Source organism: Oryzias latipes, chromosome 10, assembly GCF_053564925.1.
Source record: "Oryzias latipes strain Hd-rR chromosome 10, Olatipes_Hd-rR_3.1".
Classification (NCBI taxonomy): Eukaryota; Metazoa; Chordata; class Actinopteri; order Beloniformes; family Adrianichthyidae; genus Oryzias; species Oryzias latipes.
The window spans coordinates 24,331,924-24,356,665 of NC_136246.1; the positions used below are offsets into that span (position 1 = coordinate 24,331,924).

Here is a 24,742-nt window from a genome sequence, read left to right on the forward strand (position 1 = left end):
ACTTCCATTGCGTTGCACAGAATTGGTTTTAAGTCTAAACCTGTGGATCTGTCAGTGATCCAGTATAATGGAATTTATTATAGTTTTACCTAGTAGAGTAAATTTGCAAGGAAAATACCCTGCAAGAATCATGATCCCCTTTTAGGTCTGCATGTAAAAAAATATAAATAAATAACAAAAACAAGGGGGCATTTTTAGTCTAAGTCAGTTGGTTTCTTTGAACATATTCTGAAATGCACATTTAAAGAAGCATGATTCAAACAAGTAAAAATGTCTGGTAGACGGAGCAGTGAGGAGTTGCTAATCAAACCACCACCAATCAAGAAGTGGAATAAAATACTTTCCCGACTGTCTGTGAAGATTCTGAAACATCCAAGTCATGTTACAACAGGATTCTGTTCCCTATGGCAACTGGACTTTAAAGGTTGATCTAGACGACATTTGTTGCACATTCAAGCGGTGTCTTTAGTTCTACCTGGTGATGCAAGACAGGATATGTGTCAAGCTACGAACACACTGGGCATTTGATGCGCCTTCTTGAACACCCATTTAGTCCATGGTACTCACACTGGACAAGCAGGGAGGGGGTTCTTCTTTTTTTGCTACCGTTTACCACCGCACGTCCACCACCAACAGTTGGAAGGGTCTTGGTATGAAACAAATCTTGCCTCAGGCTTTTTCTTTCACAGCTCTACTGCAATGTGTAAAAAACGTTGCCACATCCTTCTTTGTGACACTTGGTGTCAATCCTTGAAGATTCTGTGACCATGATCATTTATTAGAAGTTCTTCTTTGGGGTCATTTTTCTAATATTGCAAACAATTGTTAAGCTATATCTCTACTCATTGTTGAAAGATGTATCCAACATGTTAATACCAGAGGTGAATTGAAAGTTTTAATCTATCCATTCATCTATCCATTTTCCAAAACCACTTAATCCCTTCTGAGGTTGCTGGAGCCTATCCCAGTCACGGTAATGTAATTTCGAATTTTCTTTGACTCTGTAGTTACCCCACCAATAAATAAATCAATGAAAAAAAGTTTTTTTTTCTCTCCATATTTCCTTAGGTGTATAATGCATCTGTGTTTGTAAAAATTTGTTTAAGAAATATGCTTGACCATTTGGTTGAGCCGACAGTTAAAGCGTTAAAAAATATGTTAAAGCAATAACGAATCAGATAAGATTGGGAATGGGTTAAAAAAAAGCCAGTTTTGATGCTGCACGCGAAGTTCCAGGACAACCCCAGTTTGAAACTGAAAACCCTGCTATGATAAATGAGTAGTTCAGAGGCTCAACGACTTTGTGTTTAGACGGCTGCAGAGAAAAGACAGTTCCTGTCATCGGGAACCATTTCTAATAAAAATCTCTATGCAAAGAGTGAAAGCAGAGCCGATCTTGCTGGCCAAGCTTTCATCGCATACTTCTTCAGTTATTCACCTTTAACTGAAGGTTATGCTTATTAATGTTAAACGAAGTGCTGATGGCTCTCAGAATTCATGCATCCATGGGATCCTCTCAGTGACAGCAGTCAGCCTCAGAGTTACTTCCAGTATTATCTCACCCCGCACACACTGTGTATGTGTTACTTGAGTGTTATGGGAGGAGAAGATGAACCTATTCCTCTGTTGCAAGGAGAGATAAACTGGAGATGAGTGTTATTATTCTAAAGGAGAGGTGAGAGATGTGTTGGAAGGACAGGGAATGATGGAAGAATGGGGAGAACAATGTTTGAGCCCATGAAATACACATACGTGCAGAAAAAACATGATCCTAAAGCTGGTGTCACGCTGGAAAACCTGGTCTGTACCAGCAAAACTAAATTCTGCTGAAATTCATCGAAGTAAAATTAACCTTTGACTTTTTCTCCCTTTTAGAAACCAAAGATTTAAGTTTTTTTTTGTTTTTTTTTTTACTTTTTGACCTAAAAATGTGTGCTTTTCTTTTGGTCTTTCTAAAAATTCCCTTCTCTTCCAAAGCTAGTTGCCATTTTAATTTTTATTAAATTAGTTTAAAATCATCCTTGGATTTTCCAGATTCTTGCATCCAAGATCCAGCAGAAAACTGTGTTGTTGTTTTTTTAGGTTGTTCTTTTTCAGATTCTCAGGACGATTGCCATGATTATATGGGACTGTTTCTGTATGTTCATGACTCAATTAAAATTTAGTCTCCCCATGACATTTGCAGAAATTATGTCCCCTCGTTTTTTTCATGTGTTCTGTTCCCAACATCGAAATAATGTTAGTTTTCAAAACATTTTTTCTTCATTCTATTCCTGAAAAGACAGAAATAGGAGAAAGAACATGTGAGTCAATATCATGATGCCTGTCTCGAGATGTGGCAGCAGAGGACATACATCCATCTTCTTTACATCAAAAAGGCAGATGTGTAAAAAGTCACACTCTTATCTTTTTGCACTGAACTCAGCTGTTACACAAACACAGAAATCTCAATTACGGCAGCATGACTTACACGCTGAGTGGTGTCTTCGGCGTTTCCTTCATCACGTATGCTGGACTCAGGATCGATCGCAGGCTGAGTGGAAGCCAAAATTATCTTTGGGTTCAAAGATCAAAAGTCAGCTGTTGCTGTGAAAGGTGTTTGTTTCTAAAATCAGACAGAGATTCCACAACTTTGACCTCCAAAGGAGGAGGAATGGGTTAAACTTAGACTACTTACTAAAAAATATTCATACATAAAAAAATATACAAGGTTGCAGAGATGTGCCTTTCTAATATTGGGAAAGTTTTACTTATGGAACGGTGTTTTGTGTAAAAGAAAAAAAAAGCTAATAATACTTTCTATATGTCTGTGTTGTCTTTTTGTGTGCCCCACACTTTTTATACATAAGCTCAACTACTTTACTTTTCCAAATTAATTGTAATTACTGCTTTTAACCTACTGCATTTATATTTTTGACATTGTTCTCTCCACCTTTTTTGCCAACAGGTTTAGTTCCGTAAATGAACCCATACTTAATTTTAAAAATAAAAAACCCATATTATACTAAATGGTGTTGAAATAGGAACCAGTAAATTTTTTTTTTACTTTTGCTTTTTCTTTCCAAAATATTTTTTCAAACAACTGTGTTCTTTTTGAACAGCTGGTTTTCTAAAAAGAAAATGTAAGGTTTGTGTAAAAATCTCAAAACTTCAGGGAAAAATTGTGTCATGACAAACATTTCATCAGCAGATGGGGAACTTGCTATTCAGGCGTTGTTTTCTAATGATGAAATGTCATTCTTTGATGTAAAAGTCTTCAGATGACAACAACGTTTTGAATAAGAGTTGGCTCAAAAGAGCCTTCATGCTATTATATTATTTCCCAAAAAAAATTTTTTTTAAGAGACAAACTGTTCTAGCAGCTTGAAGGACAATATAATTAAATTTGCTGAAGTTGAGATTTGAACTGCCCTGTCCTAATTACAAAGAAAATTCCACTCTGTGCCCTTGGATTGACATCCAGCATTTCTTTGTCTATTGTTGTAGCTTTAAGGTTCCATGAGATTAAAGGTTCATTAATGCTTCTGCTCTTGATGCTAATGAGTTTCTATTCTTCCTAATAGTATTGAATGGACCGTGAAGTGTAAACTTGCTCACTTTGAGTCTCAAAAGATTGTTTTTAAAGTAACCCTGGGAATAAGCTACTAGGTAGAACAATTCTGTTCTTGTTTTGGTTCACTTGGACTTATTTTGAACTCTTGCCTGCTGGGAAAATGAGGACGGTTTGCAGCATCATTCTAAAAGCAGATTATCCATGAAAACTATCCTTTCTTGAACTTATTGAGCTCCATCACGATGTAACCTCTTTTTTTCCCCCTCTGAGCTTAGGTGACTGAGACTTTCTTCTGAGTCTTTATGTCTACATTTGGCCTTTAAATATATAAAATAAAATAAAAAATACCACAAGAGAATCAAGAATCAAGTCACCCCATTTTTTTTATACTGAACTTTCTCAGTGTAAATCCCAAAAGACGATTTTCTTATGGTTGTTTTCCAGATCAATGTATAAAATCGGATAATTCTGAACCAGAATTAATCAAATGCAAATATAAGACAATGTCAATATCTTTCTTGGATATTTGTTACGCATTTGTAGGGTTTTTGCAATAAGACAAAAGCTGTTGTGTTCAATCATGTATATTAAAAAAGCTGGTATGATGCTGCCCTCTTGTGGTAGTTTTGACACATTTCTTAATTTTTCACGAAGCCAAAAATCCTATTCAAACACAAACCTACCGGTATTACTTCTTTTACTCGTGTTTTTATCAATCAGTGATACCAATATTTAATGTACTTTTTTATGATTGTAATGTAAATGTGTTTTCCGAATCAAAGTTGGCACTTGTGATTGGATGAAATGATGGTGACCTGCAATTGCAGGTCATCTTTGAGTGACTATCTTATTTTAATGTTTGCATTCTCCAGTTTGTGGATCTTTACCTTGTTTTTCTCTAAAAAATGTTGTTTGTAGACATTTGCGTTTGGACTGAATTGAATAGAGGGGCTTAGACCTGACAAGTTGCTAAACTTGCTAAACTGCATATTGTGATTTGTCATTATACATCTGTTAATGATTTTTATTTTTAATTGTTTCCAGTCAAAATAAACAAATCAAATTTTATATATCTTAAATTGTTACTTTTATGCTTTATATTTGCAACTTGCATCTTGAAACAAATGTAAAAAATTGAAGTGTTTTGAAAAATGATCGCACGGATTTTTAAAATATCCTTTGATTTTTCTTTTGGTTCATAAAGCAAGAAAATGTCTTGGAGGTGGTAATGACTGAATAATGTACTAATTCAGTTGTGTAAATTTTCTCAAAATGTTAAAAAATTGAAGAAAAAAAACAGCTTTTAAAAAAATATATTTTAGGAAATGTCCTTATTGGAAATTTAAATAATTCCAAGCTGTGGTTTCTAATAGTAGATATGTGGTTTTGTTCAATATGTAAACATTATATAATTACGGTGCCAGAACATATATTTTATTTTCAATAACATGCTGCTTTTGAAGCTTTACAAACTTGTCTTTGCAAATTTTTAATGGTTGGAATACAATATTAACCCTAAAATTATTTAATAATAATTCCTTTATGTCCATTTTGTATGTCATGCATACTTTCTTAAGCTCGGTGGGACAGTTCTTAAATGAAGAATTATCTTTGTGAAATGAAAAGTTTGTACTCTGCTCCTCAAAAATTCATTAAAGTTGTCATTGAAACTTTTCATATGCATATATCTCTGGGATTTTTGGATGATTTAAAATAATCTGTAATTTAAAGCTGTTATTGACTGAAAACATGATGCTGATAAATTTATGCCTTTTCCAGTGATTTGTATTTTCTGGGATTTTTAGTCCTTTTTTCAATCTATTCTAGATCAACATTTTTTCATTTAACAAGTTTTTTTTGTCACGTTGTAACTGCATTAAATGTAATAGAACTTGTGAAATCAACACTCGGCACATAGTTGTTCTTTTCATTTGTATCATATTAATGAGAGACATAACTGTAAAAAACATATTTGACAAGCTGTTGTTATATTATCACATATATTAGACGGTAGGACTACACTTTACGGTGAGTAAGACTCCCACACATTTGTTGACATTACATGTCATAGAAAAGTTGCCGTGCGGCTGGAACGTAGCGGTCTGTTGACCATGAGACATGAGCTCAGATACAAAAACAAGAAACCATAAAGTGCTATTCTGTGATGCTTGTACTGTCACTGCATGTGACACAAGTCTCCGTGCAGACCTCATCCTGACTGATCTCCTGGACAGAATCCAACTCCTGTTGGATCAGAGCTGCATTTGCCTCTGTCTCTTCAATGGGTGTGTTTTCTTCATCTGGCGCATCGGAATCTGTGTCCCTTCTGTCTGCGCTTTCAGTGAGTTCACGTGTGTGGTTGAGCAGTATTTGGCTGGGTGTGCTGTGTTCGGAATCAAATTTCGAGTCTGATCCTTCGGTTGGATTTTGGTAAAGGTCAGTGGAGCTGCTCGAGTCGGAGATGTGCTCTTTCGCCGTGTCAAAAGACTCTGTTAAAATACTGTCTCTGAAGGACTGACTGGCAACAGTGTCTGGCTCAGAACCATAAGGACTCCTTGTGTCTGATGGAAAGTGCATGTGACACTTTTGCTCTATATCCTCTTTTAGATTCATGTCAGCGCTTTTGACTTTTAAGTCCATGGGGATTGTAAGAGGTCTCAGAGTTGAGTTTAGTTCACAGTGCTTATTGTCAGGTATACATTCAAAAGTCAAATTTCTCTCATCCAAACTATCTTCAAACTCAGGATCATCATCCAGGCTCTCCTTCATCTTTTGCCCCAGCTCTGTATTTGCATCGCCAACATTTTCCTCTCCGGCAGCAGAGCTTCCCAAACCAGCGAGGACTTTCTTCAAACTCTGGGCTTGGTCTCTGTAAACTTGGCATAGCTGAGCATCAGGCAAGTGGTTTCCATGGATTTCAGCCAGCTTCATGTAGACCACATACAGTGCCTGAGGATTAGCTTGGTCCTCCAAAGCAGCTGCCAGAGCCAACTGGAAGTAACCCAGTGCATCAAAAGCATCCTAAAAAAGAGAGCAGAACAGGTCAGTAAAAAACATTTTTTTTGTGTGGTTGGATGCTGTAATGTGACTGAAAAATACTTGAATGTTGAAGGTGAATCTGTTGTGGTACTTTGGTTAGGCTACATGTTGGCATCTCACAGCAACTCTCTAGTACCTTGAGTTTGTGCAAGGTAAGGTTCCCCAGTCTGCTGTAAACTTTAGTGTAGTAGCATGCTTCTTTGGGGTGCTGCAGGACAGGTGAGCACACAGACAGGGATTTCAGGTAGTAGTTTTCTGCCATCTCAAAATGCTCCAGGTTGTAATAAATGGTAGCCAACCGATGGTATGCAGTCCTCTCATTCACACGCACTCCTGGTGAAAAAGGAAATTGTCTGACTCGACTGGAATAGCACTGTCTCAGTGGCTGAATCAAAATTTCTATAAGGAAAGATATGAATTGTAGAAAGGATTTGTACCAGTTTTATTGGCAATCTGAGCAGCCAGTGTTGCATACTGCAACGCCTCCTCTTGGTCACCATGTGACATCAGCAGCTCTGTCAGTTTGCTCAGCAAACGAAACTCGGAGTGAATGTCATTGATGCTCCGTGCAAACGGTAGACTTCCATCCTTAAAGAAGGTAAAAAAAAGTTTATTTCTTTGAGAAAAAAAAAAAGACGCCACTACAAATCTGAATAAAAACACCAACAAACAAAATAATCAAATACAAGTAAAATCCACAAACCCTATAGAAAGGCACTGAAGCCATTCGATTCTTATGTCCTTTAAAGTAGACGTCTCCTGCTTCCTCGTAGATGCTCATAGTAAAGGGAGCGTCATTCATCCTCAAGGCCGTCTTCACTGCTGCCTGTCAACACATTTGAAATTAAACTTTGTAGTTTTTTTCTATGAAGACTCTCATTCATCCAGGTAGATTCCATCATAGTAGTAGGTTTAAAGGTTGTCATCTTGACTTGGCTTTGTCAATTCTGTATATTCTGTATTGACAAAGCCTTTTGGATAAGAGATGAAACGTCTTCAACTTTAAAAACTAAGTCCAGATGACAGCCCCTAACCCTGGAATCTACCTGGATGAGGAGTTAACAGCAGGATGTTGTAGGTCTTTTTAAGTACCATGTCAAAGGACTCCACATTAGTGGAAAATAAAAGTACACCTCTGTGGAACCGCTGACTTAACTAACATGTGAGGGGCAAACCAGTATTGTTAGAGCATAAAACATGCAACCACTTTAACCCTTGTGCTATCTTGGATGACCCCACCCTTATGTTGACGTGTTCTCCCTACCATGACAAAGGTGGATAAATGTGGAAAGATTTCATGTAATCCATGGACACCAGTGAAAACCACAAATCATTGAAGAAAAAAGGTTCAGCACACTGTCTAGTGGGTCTAGATGACCCAACTCCCAATGGTAAAGTGCCTAGGATAGTACAAGGGTTAAACAGATTTAAGTCATCTTTGCTCCTCACCTGCAGGTACATGTCAGCCAACTCGTCTTCGTGAATAAGATAATATATGCGTCCCACCTGCAGCCAGGTCTCTGACTCTTCCTCCCGCCTTCCCAGATCAATAGAGATCCGCAGGCTTTGTTTTGTGTAGTCAAGAGACTTACGAGAAGACCTGCACCCATGAGGCAAAAGAATTTGAAAACGCATTCATATTTTATTTATTAGAATCTAAGTAAATTCAGAGGCTGTGCACTGGACTCACTTCTCGGTGTTGAGTGAGAGGTAGAGGCTGCTGAGGATCTCCAGATACTCTCCTTCCGACCTCTTGTCCTTCAGCTTTCGGGAAACTAACACACAGTGCTCGTAGTAGACAATACTCTGGCCATAGAGGAGCATGTCGGCATACAGCCGACTTAGTGCCTTTGCCACCACCATTTGACCTGTGAAAGAAGCAGTGCAAAACCAGCCAGTTGGTCTTATTCAATGTGACAATAGATTTATGGTACCGTGTAATTACTGGAATTATTGAGATTTGTCTTCAAATATCCTCATTAACATTTTGCTATTCCTCAGATTGAGTCACAGAAAAAAAAACAAATCTTTGCACAACTCTCATATAAATGCTAATCAAGATCTAAATATGATAAAAATAAAATAATGACATTTAAAGAGTAAACCAAAAGGCTAAATGCTGCACAGCACACTTAAGTGCAGTCAGTTCAGAAATATGTCAACAAAATCTTGAGATAACCAGATTAGATTGAAATTAGCGATTGCTGTCTCTTGATTTGATGTTTACAGATTAACTTCAACTTACTATGCAGGTTTCTGGCATGCAGTGCAATCAGTAAACCCATTTCGTAACATGCCCTGATATCCTGACTCCTCCCCCTGTCCTTGTAGCTCCGTCCAAGCCAAAGGTAAGTCTGAACGTGCTCCTCATCTGTCGGGCTGTCCCACAGCTCCAGAAAAAGGCACAAGGATCTAGGAAAAAAATAAGATTATGAAGATGTATACAAAATAATTCGTTTTGGTTTTTGTTTACTTTCTCTGCAACCAGTTGTCTGTGGGCTGCAGCCCAATAACACTTTATCCTAAAGTCATGATTTTAGGATAAAAAGGCACATTTCTGACCTGACCAGAAAGCGTTCTGCGATCAAGGATGCTCCTGCAACCAGTGCCAGACAGCCCAGGTTGGCCAATGCCAGAGCCTGATTCCTCTGGTTTCCACTTTCCCTGGAGATGACCAGGGCAGCGTGCAAATGCATTCCTGCCTCTTTAATGTGACCTTGATGCCTTAGACTTAAAGCCAAGAGGTTATGGATCACCCCTCGCTGAGTGGGACTGTCTGTACTCTGACAAGGAGAGGAGAAAAAGGGAAAAAGTCAGATCTTATTCAATAAAAAAAATGCATTTCCAAAGAGCCTTTCATTTAGCAGTATTCATCACTGTCCTGTGCACCTGTAGTGATGCTAGCAGTGGTTGTAGGACGGTTTGGGCTTTCTCAGGCAGACCAGTTAGGACCAACAGCCATCCAAGCAGCACGGAAGCCTCAAAGCCATCCTCCTCATTCATGTGACTTCCAATCTCCACAGCCTGCTGTGCACAGCAAACTGCCTTATCAAAAGCACCGTACTGCTGATAAATTGATGCCAAGCCTAAACACAGGTCCCTCTGGGTCTTTACGTTGTCGCTCAGTTCAGCTATAGTCAGGGTCTGCTGCAGGTAAACCACAATCTGTGCCGGAAGAAGGGAGCTCCCTTCCCTCCAGCATGGATTCAGACGAACAGAATTCTTGATAAACAACTCGATCTTATGGAAGGCGTCATCAAGGGAGTGATCCTGCAGAGAGTCCAGACTCACAGAGGCCAGAGCTAGGTAAGGCATGTATTTTCGGTGATACAGGCAGCTCAAGAGCCAGTTAAGGTCTAAAGGTGCTACAGGTCCCTCTTCAGCAGCAGAGAACATCAGTGTCAGGAACTGGAGGCGCTCAACAAATGGTAGAGCATCGTCGTTTTTATTGAGGGCCAGAAAGAGGATGGACATGAGGTAGCAGACACGAGCTTCCAAATGCTTGTCCCCCAAAACCACTGATCTTCTCAGGAGCAGCTTCAGCAATTCAGCTTCATCTTTGGAGGTGAAGGTGTGGCCAGGAAGACAAAGAAGCAGGGCGCTGGCTTTTTCTAGAGTCTGAGGCAGTTTGTCCTTCATACGTTGCTTCAAGTAGATGGCCGTGAGGTTTGTTAAGAGAGCTACCAGGAGTGGAGTGTCGGAGAAGCTGTCAACACAAACACTCAAAGCCTCTTCATAGTACACACGGGCCTGAGGAGGGAGGAAAACATCCGTTATTGCAAAGGATTAAGAAAGCATGAGCTGAATTTTTGTAGAAATTTGAGGGTTTTATTATTTTTAAAGAAACTGGACCATTTTATTTACAATTTACTGCACTCTACCTGTGAGAACTTCAGCTTTCTGGCACACAGTCTTCCCAGAACAAAGCATGCTCGCCGATGTGCCCAGTGCATGCCCAGTCTTTTAGAGCAATCCCTAACACTTTCAAGATGAGCTGACAGCTCGTCTTCCGGCTTACCGCTGAAAGTCAGCCACAGAAAAGAATACTGCAGGTCGTATAAGGGCAGAAAGTCCTCCTGGAAGAACAATACATACCCAATGATGCTCTACCCGCAACCTCCGGATTTTATTTTCAGTATCAAACCCTCTCTATGCAAAAACTGTTACATCACTGACCTGGAAGTGATCCTGGTTGAGCAGAGCCAGTGTAGGGTCACTGAGTTCAGACTCTCCACCATCCCAGCTGTTCTCCTCCAGGAAGAGAGGTGGATCCTCCTGAAACTCGTCCAGTTCCCGGAATGTGTCATCCAGTGTGAAGGATAATCGCAAAGGATTGTGGGAGTGACAGCGGGACACACCGGGGGAAGAGTGAGAGATGGACGGGTGAGGGGAAAACTGGAATGGTGATGTCCCTTCGCTTCTCTCCGAGATCATGCTCTGACGGGCACTCGTGAGTACTTTATAATCTGACAAGGGGACACATTGAAGTTAAGCTAAACTGAGCGAACATAGGGATGCAAAGCGCACATTTTAATGAGTGAATTGCAGGTGTACCATGTTTTGGGTGATTTTGGATGTACGTGAAATCTGTCTCATCCAGTCGATCTAGAAAAAAACACAGGATTTTAACTTTATCCTCCACAGATATGTCACAAGCACTGTCATTGTCTGTCCTGACGTGTCTTTACCCAGCCTGTAAACGCAGCTGATGTCAGATGAAAACAGTCTTTCTAGTAAGTTGCTGTCGCTTGGCTCAGAGCTACACGGGTTAACCTGAGCCAGGCTGGCCTTCTCCTCATCAGCAAGAAAGAATAATCGTTTGTCTCTGCAAAGAAAACAAGGGCGGTGTTACCATTCCTGGAATTAACACAGCCACGCTTGATATTCCAATTTAATCCAGCTTTAAACACTAAAAAGTAGGGCTGTAATGATTCATTTTAACAACAGTTCGATCCCTATCATAATTTGTGGTTGATGATCCGATCCATGGTCGATATTGGTTCATGGCAAATGATCCAATTTGATCTGCTCACACTTCAACCAGTGTGACTCACAGATAAATGCCTGGGTGCTGAACAGTGCAGATGATGTCCAATCAAGTGTAAATTAAATATGTGTACAAATAAACAAGTAATAAAGAATTAATAGGAAATCCATTCACATTTTAGTTTCATAAAGTTCAGCTCACTGTTGTTTTTCCACATCAAATGGAACATTATTAGAACATTCTACCACAATGTATGGTCATTTGTCTTTAAATTTCAAAGTAAAATAAACCTACCGGCCCTCAACCCAAATGGTAATTTCCATCCGCAGTTTAATTAATTTATTTTGTATTGAAAAGATTATTTGGTATACATCAATTTGACTCACATGCAATGCGCCTCAGACAGATTGATCTGGTAGGATCGTAGGAATATAAATAGATTTATTGATTAAGTCGATCAATCGCTACACCCCTACTAAAAAGGTACACAGACATCATGGATTCTCCTATCTCAGTGGAGGAATTTGGCCACATTCTTTGTTCTAGCAGTTGTCTTTAGTTCTGCACACTAAAAACTTTAAGTATAAAGCATTACCCACTGTGTTTTATCGTTGTAGCACAAAACAGATTGTGACAATTGTGTTTAGAATTTCCTTGTTCATCTGCGCACTTGACAGATTAATATTATTTTCTTGCAACTAAACTTTTACGGTGTCTTACAGTGGAGTGGTGTTCAGAGGCTTGACATGCGCCTTGTGTACAAAGCCAATGCATCCTGTGGAAGCATGTCTCCCTATGAAGACCCCAAGACCTCGTAGCAGTAGGCCCTGGATCTCCACTGTGTCCCCTTGGCTCAGCTGGAGCTCATCCGGCCCATCTGGACTATAGTCCACCACAGCCACACAGGAACCAGTCACTAAAGGGTTTAAGAAGGAGGAGGACGCAAGGTAAAGTGATCATCACATTCACATTCCCGTCATAAATGAAGTTAAGATTTAATTAATGGTTATTCATGAAAGTTAAAAATACATGCTTAAGAATAACAATTTTATTATAATAAATCTGACTACTATGTATCAGTGAGAAATACACCATGGTTTTACCGATTGGATGTTCAAACTGCTCCTTTTCTGAGGGTGACCATTCAGCATGACCCGGAGACTTCCTCAGGAACCACCTAATCAAACAGGAAGTATAGTTTAATACGGCTTTACTGACTACTGTTAGTGACTGTTCAGCATATTTTCTGGGTGTTCTCTTCAGTGAAACAGAAAAATGATATCAGATAAAAAACGAGGAAGGAGGTTGCAGCTTGGCATTGCTGACGCAGTGACTCACTGATAAAAGGGGTAGGGCATTGGTTGCATGGCATTGACTGGCACCAGGCCATGGTTCCCCGTGGAAAGGAGGGTGCCCTCCCACATGTTTCCCTGCCCGGTGTCCCTCACCATCAGCAGGTCATTCTTGTGAAACGAAAGCTGTTCATCTTCTTCTCCATCCTGATGTTGTCTACTGAACAGTGCCTTTGCAAAGAAGAATCCTGCAATAAGACAAAGACTATGCCTAAATATGCATTTAAAATCATCAAAAGTCTCTGTCAATATGTTTCTATTTTTTAAGTAATTGTGGTGTTTTTATTCAAAAGATTTGTAGGATCAGCACTACTGTGGCTACAAAACCCACATCCAGTCAAACACAGAATGTTAAATGCTTTATATCCTCCACCAATTACAGTTAATGTATTTTTCTGCATTTTTGCCAACACTGCAGTCTCTATTTTCCTTTAAGCTTTTTGCCTGGTGCTTTGCAATGGCATATAATCTCACCCGACTGTATGAGATCAATATGCATTTATAGGGGGATTGAGTGCAGAACTTAAAACATTGACTTACTTTATAGTAAATTGATTTTTTTGTGTGTGCGTCAGACGGTGCCTCTTCAGCACAGAAAGACAATCATGCATGCACACATTACAGGCAAATTTGAAATTGACAGTTAATCTCACCATGTGTGGGGGTTTGGACTGTGACAGAAACCTCACTAAGAAGAAAGTTCAGAGTCCAGAGTTTCAACCTATACTTTCTTGCCAAACATTTATTTTTAGCCCTGTTTGGTACTTCTGTTGTTGTCGTCTTTCACATTCTAGATTTGTAATCCAGTATAGAATAGGTCTTTTCCCCAATTTTCCACAATTCACTAACTACTAGTTTTTGGCCAAAATTGTTCATATTTGTTACTATTTATAATTATAAAACATATATTTAAGGTTGTTTATTTAACCCCTTGATGCCGGAAGTAATTTCTAGGTATGAAAAAAAAAAACACTTTTGTTTTTGCTTTTAAGTAGATGCTAAATTAAGGTAATTTTGGAGCAGAGGATGATTGATTCATATAGTCTTCAACTGTCGTCAATAGGTTAACATTTCAAAATAAGAATCCTTAGTTTTCATGTATTATTCTAAAGATTTTATCTTTTAGTACAAGGAATCAGTGCTTACTGCAAAAATACTGACCTTCCTGTTTGAGAAGTCTCAGATACAGGGTAGCCAGATGTTCCTCATCCACCTTGACATTGATCTCCAGGTCACTAAGCAGCTCTGAGTCCAGCCAGAAGGACTGATCACACAGGAAGTTTTCCAAACAACGAGCAACATAACCTGCAGCACATTGAACATTACCTGAAATATTACTCATACTGCACAAATGCATATCACTATTACCCACTGTATTGAATTTTCTTGCTGTTATGAAAATTCAATCAATGAGTTAAAAGAAAAAAAAAGAAGTGCACAAGAAAACCAGAACCCCATTAATTTCACTTACCTAATGCAAGGTAAGTTGAGAACTTCCACATCTCCTCTACAGTTTTGAAAGTAAGTACAAAACTGTCTTTCTCAGCGTGGACTGAAACCAGACGTGCAGACAAGTCCTGCAGCATGGAAGGTTAAAGCAGCACAATTATGTATTTATATTTAAGAGGCAACATTGTAGAGCTTTGTACTGTTTAGCTTTTTAAAGATTTAAAAACTAATCTAAGACAACTGACACATAGTCCCATATCTTCAAACCTTAAAGGAATTGTATTTATTCAGAGCAGACCTATGTATGCTTTCAATAATGTATGTGGGCTATATTTTGAGCTAGCTTTTAGAGGCCTTTATCAAAAGTAAGGGGGAAAAACAGTAGTAAATAACCTCTGCACCTAATGTAAGTGTTTCTCCTTGTGAAAACAAGATTGCAATTATGGGAAAAAAATGCTTAATGTTTAAGGTTAACAAAATTAAATTTAAGCAATTGAAGAACAAGCCTTTCCTTAAAAAGAGTTAAATGTATATTTAACCATTTTTTTGTTTACATTTATAAGAAATGTAATGTTTCCTCTGGAGTCAGAAATTAGTCAAGTTTTACCTTAACCAGAAACAAATTGAACTGACTATAATTCAAGAAACTGAAGTAAAACTGATTAATGCCAGGAACTTTGAAGTACATCCAGACCTACATGTTAGTTCAGTCAAAAATACAGGATTGGGTTACTTGTGGATTTAGCTAATTAGGCTTATTTGTTGTCGGTATACGCACTTTAAAAAGCTGCACAACATCCTTGCTGTTGCTCTCCACCACTCTGAGCCGTGTACGCAGCGCTTCCTGCAGGTTCTGGTCAGGGTCCTCACTGGAGCGTCTCCGCCCGGTGAACAAGAGCACAATTTCTACACAGGAAAGAATCAGCTTTAGATCATTTTAGACCATTATTTACAGTGGAGTATATTTTGGTAAGAAAGTGATTAAAATATTTGTGTGTGTGTGTGTGTGTTTGTTTTCATGCAAGAAAGTCAAAACTTTCAATACATTATTAAAAATTCTCAGTGCAGGCTCTTATATCTGATTGATAAGTACAATACAAGCCCCTGGAGGATAAGAAGGCTATTAGGCCTTTTACTGAATGCCCAGTGTGTTCATTTAAAAGCATTACAAGGGAAGAACCTGTGGAAACCTGATGGAGGAAGCTACATTGCTGATAGAGGAGAACATTAGCAGATCCTGGAATTTGCTACATCATCATACGTTAAAGTATCTGAAATGCAGTTGTGTCCAACATAGGGGCTATTAGATGGCATAACAGAAGCTTGCTTCTCTGGTGCAGTCAATGGTAAAGCAAAAAAAAAAACAACTGCAATAATAACAATTAAATAATAAAATTGTCTGCTGGGCCTTTGAGTTTGTGGCTGGCATTTGTTGCCAAAAGGTGGCGATGGTTAACCATCTTGGCCAAAAGGTCCCCGACAAAACACTGGCTGTAGCATTTTCCAGTCAAGCATTTCACTACAGCAGCTTTAGATACTATTAATGCATAACTAGGCTGCCTTTTTTGGTTTTAGTATGATGAGATTTAGACACCAAATTAGTACTTCTGCAACACTCACATACCATATTTTGTGGAGAAGGGGGCAAAAAAAAGATAAACACAATAATCGAGTACGTCATTATTGCCATAATGGAACATTTATTTGTAAGCCACAGTAGGCTAAAAAGGAAACAGCTAAGAATTTCAGTTCTATTCACCATGCTTATGTGACATGTGTGTTTAATATCTCATTCTGCAAAATTAAAGTACAAATGTCCAATTTTATAAACAAGTTATATATTATATTGTTTCTGAACTGAACAGTAAGCTACTTTTTATTGTTATTATTTTTAGTAGAAATTGGCTACACCAATTTGTATAAAACAAAATAAGACCTCAATGATAAATATTTGCTGCTGTTGTGTTATATAACCCTGTTTAAAAATGATTTAGTGGGATTAGATATTCCTGCTAGTTAAAGTACAACAGCTAAACTTTTAGATGCCTCTCAATGGTCACTGTGAGCCTGGAAACAATCATGCTCTGTTGACCGTCTACTTTAAAGAATTGTATATTCATTCCAGCTTTGGTTGACGAAGTATTTCAGGTTTTATCTAAAAACTATAGTAAATATGGTTAACGTAAACCCAGGTAATCATATTTCCAGGCACCAACTTTTTTTTTTCCGAGTGCATGACTGTCACTCATTGCAGTGATCTTATTTTGGAAATGTATGCAGCATGTGAAACATTTAACGGTTCTATATCATAACAGGAAGATGCTGTACCTGAAGAAAATTTGTCCCCTATAGAGACGGTACTTCCTCTGAGGAAAGCTTCTTTCTTCTTCCAGTAGTTGTCACATTCTGCACTTCTTTCACCTGGTTCCACCACAGGACCATCTTTCTCCTCACCTGCTTACAAAAAATCACATTCAGGAAACCAGTTACAAGAATAAGTTAAAATCAAATTGTTGTTATGATCTAAAGTTAATCCTCTGTTGTTGAAACTGCAAAAGGCAGTGGTAGGTAAAAAACTTTTTTTTCTTTTTTCCTTTTCTTTATTTTTTTATCACGGCGGCCATCAACGGCTTTGTAAACTTGGTGTGCGAGGCATACCTCATAGGCTTTAGGGATTAAACTAAACATGTTATCACATTATACAAGATTGCGTTCCCTGTTGGATGTCTTTAGCATTTTGATCCATCCATCCATTTTCTGAACCCGCTGTATCCTTTTCAGGGTCATGGGTTGATGGAGCCTTTGTCACGTACTGTTGGACGAAGGCAAAGGTGCACACCTGGACAGCTGGCATTTTGATATGTATGTTAAATGAAGAATATTTTATTTTACAAGAATGTCTCTCTTTACTTGGAGTAAAGAGAGACTGCCCCTGAAAAAAATTTGGCCCTTGGAAATTTTTCTTAGACTTGTTTTTCAGAAAAAAAAAAAAAAAAAAATTATAGTCCACTTGTTCAAGACTTTTTGAAGTTTAAATGCATTCAAAAGGATATAAAACGAGCTACATGGATGTTATTTTATATCTTTTATCATAACACGATGTCAGACTTCCCCCTGGTTTTGTTCCATTGAGCAGGAAGGATATCACAACCACTTCCTTAGTTAGTGACCAGAGGGAAAGCAGTAACGCTTTGTCTCACATGGAACTCATAAGATGCTGTTTATGCTTCAACTATGAAAGAACCTTGTTATAACAGATTGAAGGATTTAAAGGCTCTGCTGTTTTTGTGTACCTTCAGTCATGATGTCATTTCCAGAAAAGTGTTCATTTGTTCCCCCAAGAGTGTATGGCGGCTCCCTCCAAAGAGCATCCAGCTCAGCGGGAGACATGTCTGTTAAAAGAGATAGAAACCAGAAAAATTATAGGTCAAGTTTTCAAAGTATGGAAAATTTAGATCTCATGGAAATATTATAAAATACGCATTTTCCTTCTCCAGTTTCAAGTGATTTTAGTTTATGCATTGGAAAGCTACGAGCTGAATAAAAAAGCAATATCCAAGTAAATAAGTAAAATATTTGAGTTGTTTGATGATTTATCATAATTTTAGCAAACTGCAAATTATAACAGTTAAAGTCCCACTCCATTGATCTCTTGATCTATTTTAAAGGCTTCCCCAGTGATCTTTTAATTATGAATGTCCTGTTTATAGCCCATATAAAAAAAAGTCATTTTCCAGGACATAGTTTCTGCAGAGCTACAATATTTCATTACAGTTTTGTCTTTGAGTTGTAGGCGAGTTAGCCTATCTCCATTTCCCATCATCCCTTTGTTTACACGTTCTCCTGCTGACTTAAAACCTCTTACAAATCCAACATAACATTACCATTACAACTAATGGTGAGCAACCCGGTTTTCAGTTTTGAGCAAGATAACAGCTCAATGAAGTAAACGAAGACGTTAATGGTTCTATGTGTCAGCAACTGGATACTACGGAATGCTCACGGAAGCCTGTGGCCCGCCGATTGTAACACCTACTGCTTCAAGCTTAAGCTTAATCTATTTAAATATTTCCTCCATAAGAAAAATCCCACAAGAACATTATAAAAACATCAAAACAGGATTTTCATTGGAGTGGGGCTTTAGGAGATTTTACTCCCTTCTACTTTGTTTGCACATTTGATGCAAAATAGTGTTTTGTAGACGTACAATAAACAGTATAATTCCTTTAATAATAAAAGCTCTGTCCGTGTTTCTGAAACTTGCAAAGAAAGTTGACAGGACAAGGTTAAAGTCAAGGGAACTCAATTGCCACTAACTGAAAACAGGACCTTTTGAGCTTAATGTTAGTTGTAGGAGTTATGAGTGGGAACATGGGGATAAAGCCAGGCAAACACACAGCTGTACAGACAGCAATCCTGCCTCTGATTCATGACAGCACACATTTGTGTCAGTTTGATCACACTATCACAGAAATCTACATTTCTTTTAGCTACATAGTAACAAAACAAATATTAATACTGATTAGATTGCCTATTCATTTGTTGTCATGCTTTGTAAGTCCAAAAACACAATGGAACATTATTATCTTGATGCAAACAGGACAGTAGGGAGCCACACAGCATCCAACATGACATTATACCGAAGAGGACAAGAGCCTATTCTTTCAATCGAAGCAGAGTTAGCACCAACAGGACTGCTTGAGTCATTGCAAGCAGAGTCATGATGCAGGGCAGGATCACACCAGGTTCTTTTTACCTTCATGACTAAGAGTGTTACCCATGGTGTGTAATCAACTATGTTCCTGCCTATCTGAGAGTAGCAGTCCGTCTCATGACAGCAGAGCATAGAGAGCGGGCTGGGACCGACCTGTGAAGGAGGAGAGGCAGACCTTGATGAGCGGTTGACAGCAGGAGCAGTTGAGGAGAGGTCTGCAGCAACAAGACGCCATCTGGCCCAAGAGTCGGCAGCTCCCAGGGATCAATGCCATTCCATCAGTTTTCCCCCAGCCTCTCAAACAACATTCAGTCTCTTCCTTTCTGTTCCCCAAGCCCTGATTCCTGTCCTTTTTTTCTCTCCAGTCCCCTTCCTGCCTTGCTAACTCTGGCTTCCAACTAGTTTGTCTTAGCAGGATCTGCTCCCCGGCACTCCTGCAGTCCTTCTCTCCTCCTCTCTATCTGTCTAGGTCTGCTGCTCTTTGTAATATTTCTCTTTCTTTCTGTCTCCATCTTCCCCCTCCCACCAGTCCCTCTCTCTGTGTTCAATAGCTGCCCAGCCAGTGAATGCACAAAGCGCTCTCTGCAATTGAGTGTGTGGGGGGCAGGCATCAGCCTGAGTTTCCCTGTGCCGTCTGCTTGTGTGTGTTGGTGACAAATATGCACAGAATGTGTGTCACAAAGTCAATGTGTGTGTCTTTTGTGCTAGTGGCTGACATAATCTAATGCTGACCCGTTGTAAGGCAATGCTACAGAAAGCCAAGCTGCAAGGTCACAGCAAAGTCGGGCTGAGAGTCGCCCAGCGTCCCAGACTCTGGATCAGGAACTGCGTTCTAAGGAGACTTGTGCATCCACCCGTGATGAAGACAATATTTGTGTGTTTGCTGCAACTTAAGCTGCAAATCTGAGCTACATGTTGACCTTGCATGAAGGATTTCCTTCTGAGAGGGAAATACTCCTTTAAACAATGATGAATGCATGAGTGGGTATTTTTTAGATGTTCTTCTAATATCTCACAAAATCATATTTTGTGATAATCTCACACTACAGACAATTTAAAAAAATATGAGTACAGTCAGGACGATTTTAGAGGGCTTGTCCTGCAGAAAAAGACAGGCTCATACAAAATACTATTTTCTTAATTAATAGCAACAGTTTTAGATTTCTAGAAAAAAAATCTAATTTTTAAAAAAGCTTTTAGAATATGTTTTTTGGCCACTTACAGGAAGTGTTTAACTTTTAAGTGGCTGAGGTTCCTTTTTTACACTTTCTTAAGTAGAAACAAAATCCTTTTCAACTCTTTAACATGTTTAATTATCTGAGGAAAACCTTGAGATGGCAAAAACAAACAAAAAAAAGTTTAGGTTGTGCCCAACCAACTATATATATTTAATATCAAATTTATTTAAGTTGTAAGCCTTTAATTATTTAGTGTAACAAAATCTTACATCACATTAACACGTTTTTGTTTGCATCATGAGTGGTACATGGTAAGAAGTGCAGACAAAATTACAGACACCAGGGGGCAGAAGAAGACTATTTTAGGATTATATAAAATGTGTTTTAAAAATAGTTTTCAATGAAATAAGGCTCAGAAATATGTGTATCAAATGTAAAAATGGAATTATAGAGTTAACAAGGAGCCAAAGTTAGGTTTTCTATCTGGTGGTTATGGTTAGAAGATAAACTTCAGATACAGATAAAAGGCCATTATCAACAAATTCTATTAAAGTTGAGAACCTTTCAGAAAATGATCCCAAGAAAGACGACTGGAAACCCTGCAGTCCAGGAAAATTGCATACACAAGAAATAGACATGAGGAGAAAGCTTGAATTAAATCAGCATCAGACTGATAAAGCCATTAGGATGAGTGGTGAAACATTTCAGTGAAAGAAAACTTGAAGTCCAAATGGCATTATTCAACCTCAAGACATGACAGTGGGTCCCGTAAAAGACTACTTGGTATCCATGCCAGGGTTCTGTTTCTTAAGGTAACTGGACATTGACGGTTGATCTATCCTTAAAGAGCTGTGACCGCGAATCTGTTTTCTTCAGCTCTAACTGCTGCTGGAAACTCAGGTTATGTATGAGCTTACTCCTTCAGGGGTGTGACAAAAAGTCAAATAACTAGACGTATAAGCTGCTGAAATGCTATCAATGTGTGGTGATGTGAATAGGTACAGTTGAATTGCAGAGCCTGATGGTGCAGCTCAATACTGCAACACCACTGAATTGGCAGCTAAAGATCTTCTAGATCCACCTTTATAGTCCAGTTAGTCTGAAGAGCAGAGGCCTGTGATGACATAACATGGATGCCCAAGAATCTTTTTACACACCTTGCTTTCACTTATTAAAGGATTCAGGTAAAACTGAAAACAGCTGCTCTGGAAGATAACAGCAGCCAAAATTACACCTGTGACGGTCAAAAGGAAGAGTAATATTTGCGTCCTCTACAGCTAAACAATAAGGCCTAAAATGCTGACAACACTTGTTGAATTAGAAATCTAATAACGATCAAAATGAGAAACAAAGTTCTGAAAAAGGTGAGATGCAATGTAAACATTTGATAAATCCAAAAGAGATGTTTCTTCTTCACAAAACATGCCAGATATTCAAATAAAAACATATTTTCCTTTTGGACAAAGAGACACCTGCACACCACAGAAAAGTCCAGGACATGATGTATAAACTGTCCAAACATGAAATAAATTCAATTATTTTATTTTACACAGTTTCATAAAACTAAACTATTTCATAAAAGTGCTTGTTCAAATATAAACAATCTTCAAACCTTACACTCCCAGTGGACTATTTAATTTCATCATGCCAATTTATCAGGCCGTAATCAATCACATGGAGTTTGCTTTCACAAAAGTAAAACAAAAACAAAAAAACTCTATGACCATTTTTTCAGGCATAAAAAAGCTTCTTGCCTATTTGGGCCGTCAAAACCGCTTCAGTCTTTTGTCAAAAGCGAGAAGCTACTGTCCTGAATTGTGATCTGCTGACTGAGAAGGTCATTCAAGCACAATAATGCGCCTGTTGTATACTTAATAAACAAGAGAAAGAAGATCTGAACTTTGTGAAAAATATGTTTATTTATTTTGGAAACTGGAGAAGATGAGGAAAAAAATGGTAATGCATATATAAACAGCAACTTTGCTCCAGGCAAAGGCATTATAAAGGTGCCAGCTTGCTAAGAAACTATCTCGCACACATGTATGCCACCACATCCTTGGCTATGAACACATGTGGATTTTCACGCTGTTAGTTCCTAATTCTGACTCAACCCCTGTTGCATCAGCAATACCAACAATGAGGGGATTTGTGTTTTTCTACTGCAGTATGACTTCAGTGTCTGATGTCTGAAAAGGATTATCTGTGAAATGTTGTGGTAAAAAGGGATTCATTACTCCAATCATCTATTTAGGCTACTTCAGAAGTGTTTCCTGTGATCTTTTATTGAGGATAAAGCTATTTTTAGCCAAAATCAAAGAACCTGTGTCGATGTCAAGGACATCGTTTCTGCAGAGCGGAAGTAGTTTATTAAAAATTTACCTCTGTGTTGTGGGCAGACCATTGGGCATGGAGCAATGCCACCCCCTCTTCCTCTCCCTATTTCAGAGAGCTCGGAGCAGGTAACTCGTGGCCAACCTGACATATTTTCGACACCACAAATGCGCTCTTTTTCAAACTGCATTTTTTTCATCTGCTCCTGATTCACAGAAATTTAAATTAAGGAACACTCAGAAACAAAATTTTGAGCCTAATTTTACCAACAAATGTCATACATCATCAGAAAAATGCCACTACAACATGTTAAAAACACAGAAAACACAATTATCCTTTGAGTTGGTGTGTGTAGGAGTGTGTGTTGCCTCATATTGCTATAAATCATTCTGGTAATCATCCTCTAGCTCTGTAAATCAAAAGGATGGTTGTGTGTGAATTCTCCACTCAGATCAATATTAAAATCCCCTTTTTGTCTTTCTAAAGCTGAACCAGAGTAACTCATCAATTCTTTGTGTACATGCTGGTAGTTTTACATTTCTTTCATTGAGTCTATGGTCAGGGAAGACAACTTGTCGTTAATCAAAAGAGGAAATCCCTGATGGCTCATTTCAGTTGACTTATTCTGTCACCTGTTGCTGCCTGTAGTTTCCTTGTGTTTAACCCAAAGGGAAACTTCACGTTTCTTCCTTCTGTGTGCTCTACTTTTTCAATCTCAGGGTCAAGAGGATAATACCTTTATCCCTGTTTCTGCCATTATATGGCAGCCTACAGTCAATGCTGAGTCAGTGCATGTGTACCTCATGAGGCAGAAAGCTGTAAACAGGCCGAAGGCGTGTCGGAACATATCCCAACACTCTTTAGGCTCCACTGTTTGTTGCTCACAAGTTGCACAGATGTCTAATCTAATAAACACAGACTTCCCAAGGCTAATGTGTGCAGTCACATGTGCATGGCCTTTGTTTTCACAAAAGAGTGCACCAGGGTCAGGAGGTTTTTTTCTTTCTTTCTTTTTTTTACTGACAAAAACTCTAAACTATGCAGTGTTTCAAATGGGGGAGAAAACCCCTGCTGCAGAGATGCCTACACAACACCTGTAGACCTTTGTACAGTTTGCAGCTGCAGTTTAAACCCCTTCTGCTTTAAAAACAACATTTCTAACATCAATCCCTATGTTTTGTTAAGCCACAGACCCACTGTGATCAGCCTATAATGACGAGGGTTGTCCAGCTAATGAGCACATGCCATACAAGACCTGAAGCCTGAAACCCCAGAGAATCACAGTCGTGTCACTCAATGGTCCACGACAATAACATTCAAGCTAATGAGAATCATATGGCAGCCACACCAGCTTGGTTCAGATGGGCTTGTTTGGGGTATTTTTGCCTGAATGTGTGGTGTGTAAGAGAATCGTAAGCATATAGTAATATGAGACAGAGGTTGCTGACTCTAAGTTTAGACTAGCCAGGCTCTGTCAGCTCACTCTCCTGCATCTGTCTGTGAGACAGAGCTGAGCTGCACAGCTCTTTACTCTGGAACAAACAATGTGAGCACAAAACTGAGCATTTTATCCTGTATCTGTTTTTGGAAGAATGTCACATGAGACTCAAAACCTCCTACAATGAAAGCTAGGAAACTACAGTGACAGTGGTGCTTATTGTAAGTTCCTGTACACTGTGGAATGACAACAACTTTAATGAGTGAGAAGAACATGTTTTAGACATCACCGGGTCTTTAAGTCAGAGAGAAATCTCTTACCTCTGTGTTACTCTCAACTCCTCCCTCTTAATCCATTCCTCCTGTGCTTGCTTCAATATCTGTAAGTCTCTTTGGGATTTGGGGGTTTCACCATATCAACAGTGACAGTCATGTCGGGACAGCTGCAGTAACTCTTCCCATTCTCCCCCCTTGAATAAAACAAAAAGAGGAGAACATCCAAAACAGAAAGATTGTGTAAGCCAGTGAGAGTCTGTGCTATAGAAGGCAGCATGTCACTGAGGAGGAAGCTCTACGCTGGAGCTCCACCCTCCATTTTTTGAGTCGAGGGTATTAAACCCGCCTCTTTCACCCCAAAAAACCCCCACCCCTTACACACACACACACACACACACACACACCTACACACACTTTTCTCTCCGT

General features: G+C 38.8%; 1 protein-coding gene across 4 annotated transcripts; it reads right to left on the reverse strand.

Annotated features, from left to right (window-relative positions):
• Window positions 1-5,471: 5,471 nt before the first annotated feature.
• sh3tc2 (SH3 domain and tetratricopeptide repeats 2) lies at window positions 5,472-24,622 on the reverse strand. Of its 4 annotated transcripts, XM_011480370.4 has the most exons (23): window positions 24,362-24,600; window positions 19,137-19,247; window positions 17,674-17,772; window positions 16,709-16,834; window positions 15,159-15,286; window positions 14,403-14,508; window positions 14,093-14,236; window positions 12,918-13,119; window positions 12,683-12,756; window positions 12,300-12,495; window positions 11,281-11,417; window positions 11,147-11,197; window positions 10,769-11,058; window positions 10,474-10,668; window positions 9,482-10,342; window positions 9,155-9,375; window positions 8,838-9,004; window positions 8,283-8,460; window positions 8,042-8,192; window positions 7,296-7,418; window positions 7,030-7,180; window positions 6,729-6,925; window positions 5,472-6,574 (listed from the first exon to the last, which is right to left on the reverse strand). In XM_011480370.4, exons 2-23 carry the CDS (start codon window positions 19,159-19,161, stop codon window positions 5,708-5,710), a joined length of 4,689 nt encoding a protein of 1,562 aa, XP_011478672.1. In that variant the 5' UTR covers window positions 19,162-19,247; window positions 24,362-24,600; the 3' UTR covers window positions 5,472-5,707. The 4 variants fall into 4 exon arrangements, with proteins under 4 accessions (XP_011478672.1, XP_011478673.1, XP_004073576.2 ...); XM_011480371.4 differs by lacking the exon at window positions 19,137-19,247 and having other exon boundaries at window positions 24,362-24,622; XM_004073528.5 differs by lacking the exons at window positions 19,137-19,247; window positions 24,362-24,600 and adding an exon at window positions 19,248-19,644.
• Between the last annotated feature and the right edge of the window lie 120 nt (window positions 24,623-24,742).

What these genes read in the sequence shown, in the direction of transcription:
- sh3tc2 (XM_004073528.5), bottom strand. Translation starts at nt 19,368, where the DNA reads ATGGCATTGATCCCTGGGAGCTGCCGACTCTTGGGCCAGATGGCGTCT. An exon ending in CTGCCTCTCCTCCTTCACAG is followed by an intron (nt 17,773 to 19,247) that starts GTCGGTCCCAGC and finishes CTCTTTTAACAG; the next exon opens with ACATGTCTCCCGCTGAGCTG. An exon ending in GAAAGCTGAAGTTCTCACAG is followed by an intron (nt 10,343 to 10,473) that starts GTAGAGTGCAGT and finishes CTCCCTCCTCAG; the next exon opens with GCCCGTGTGTACTATGAAGA.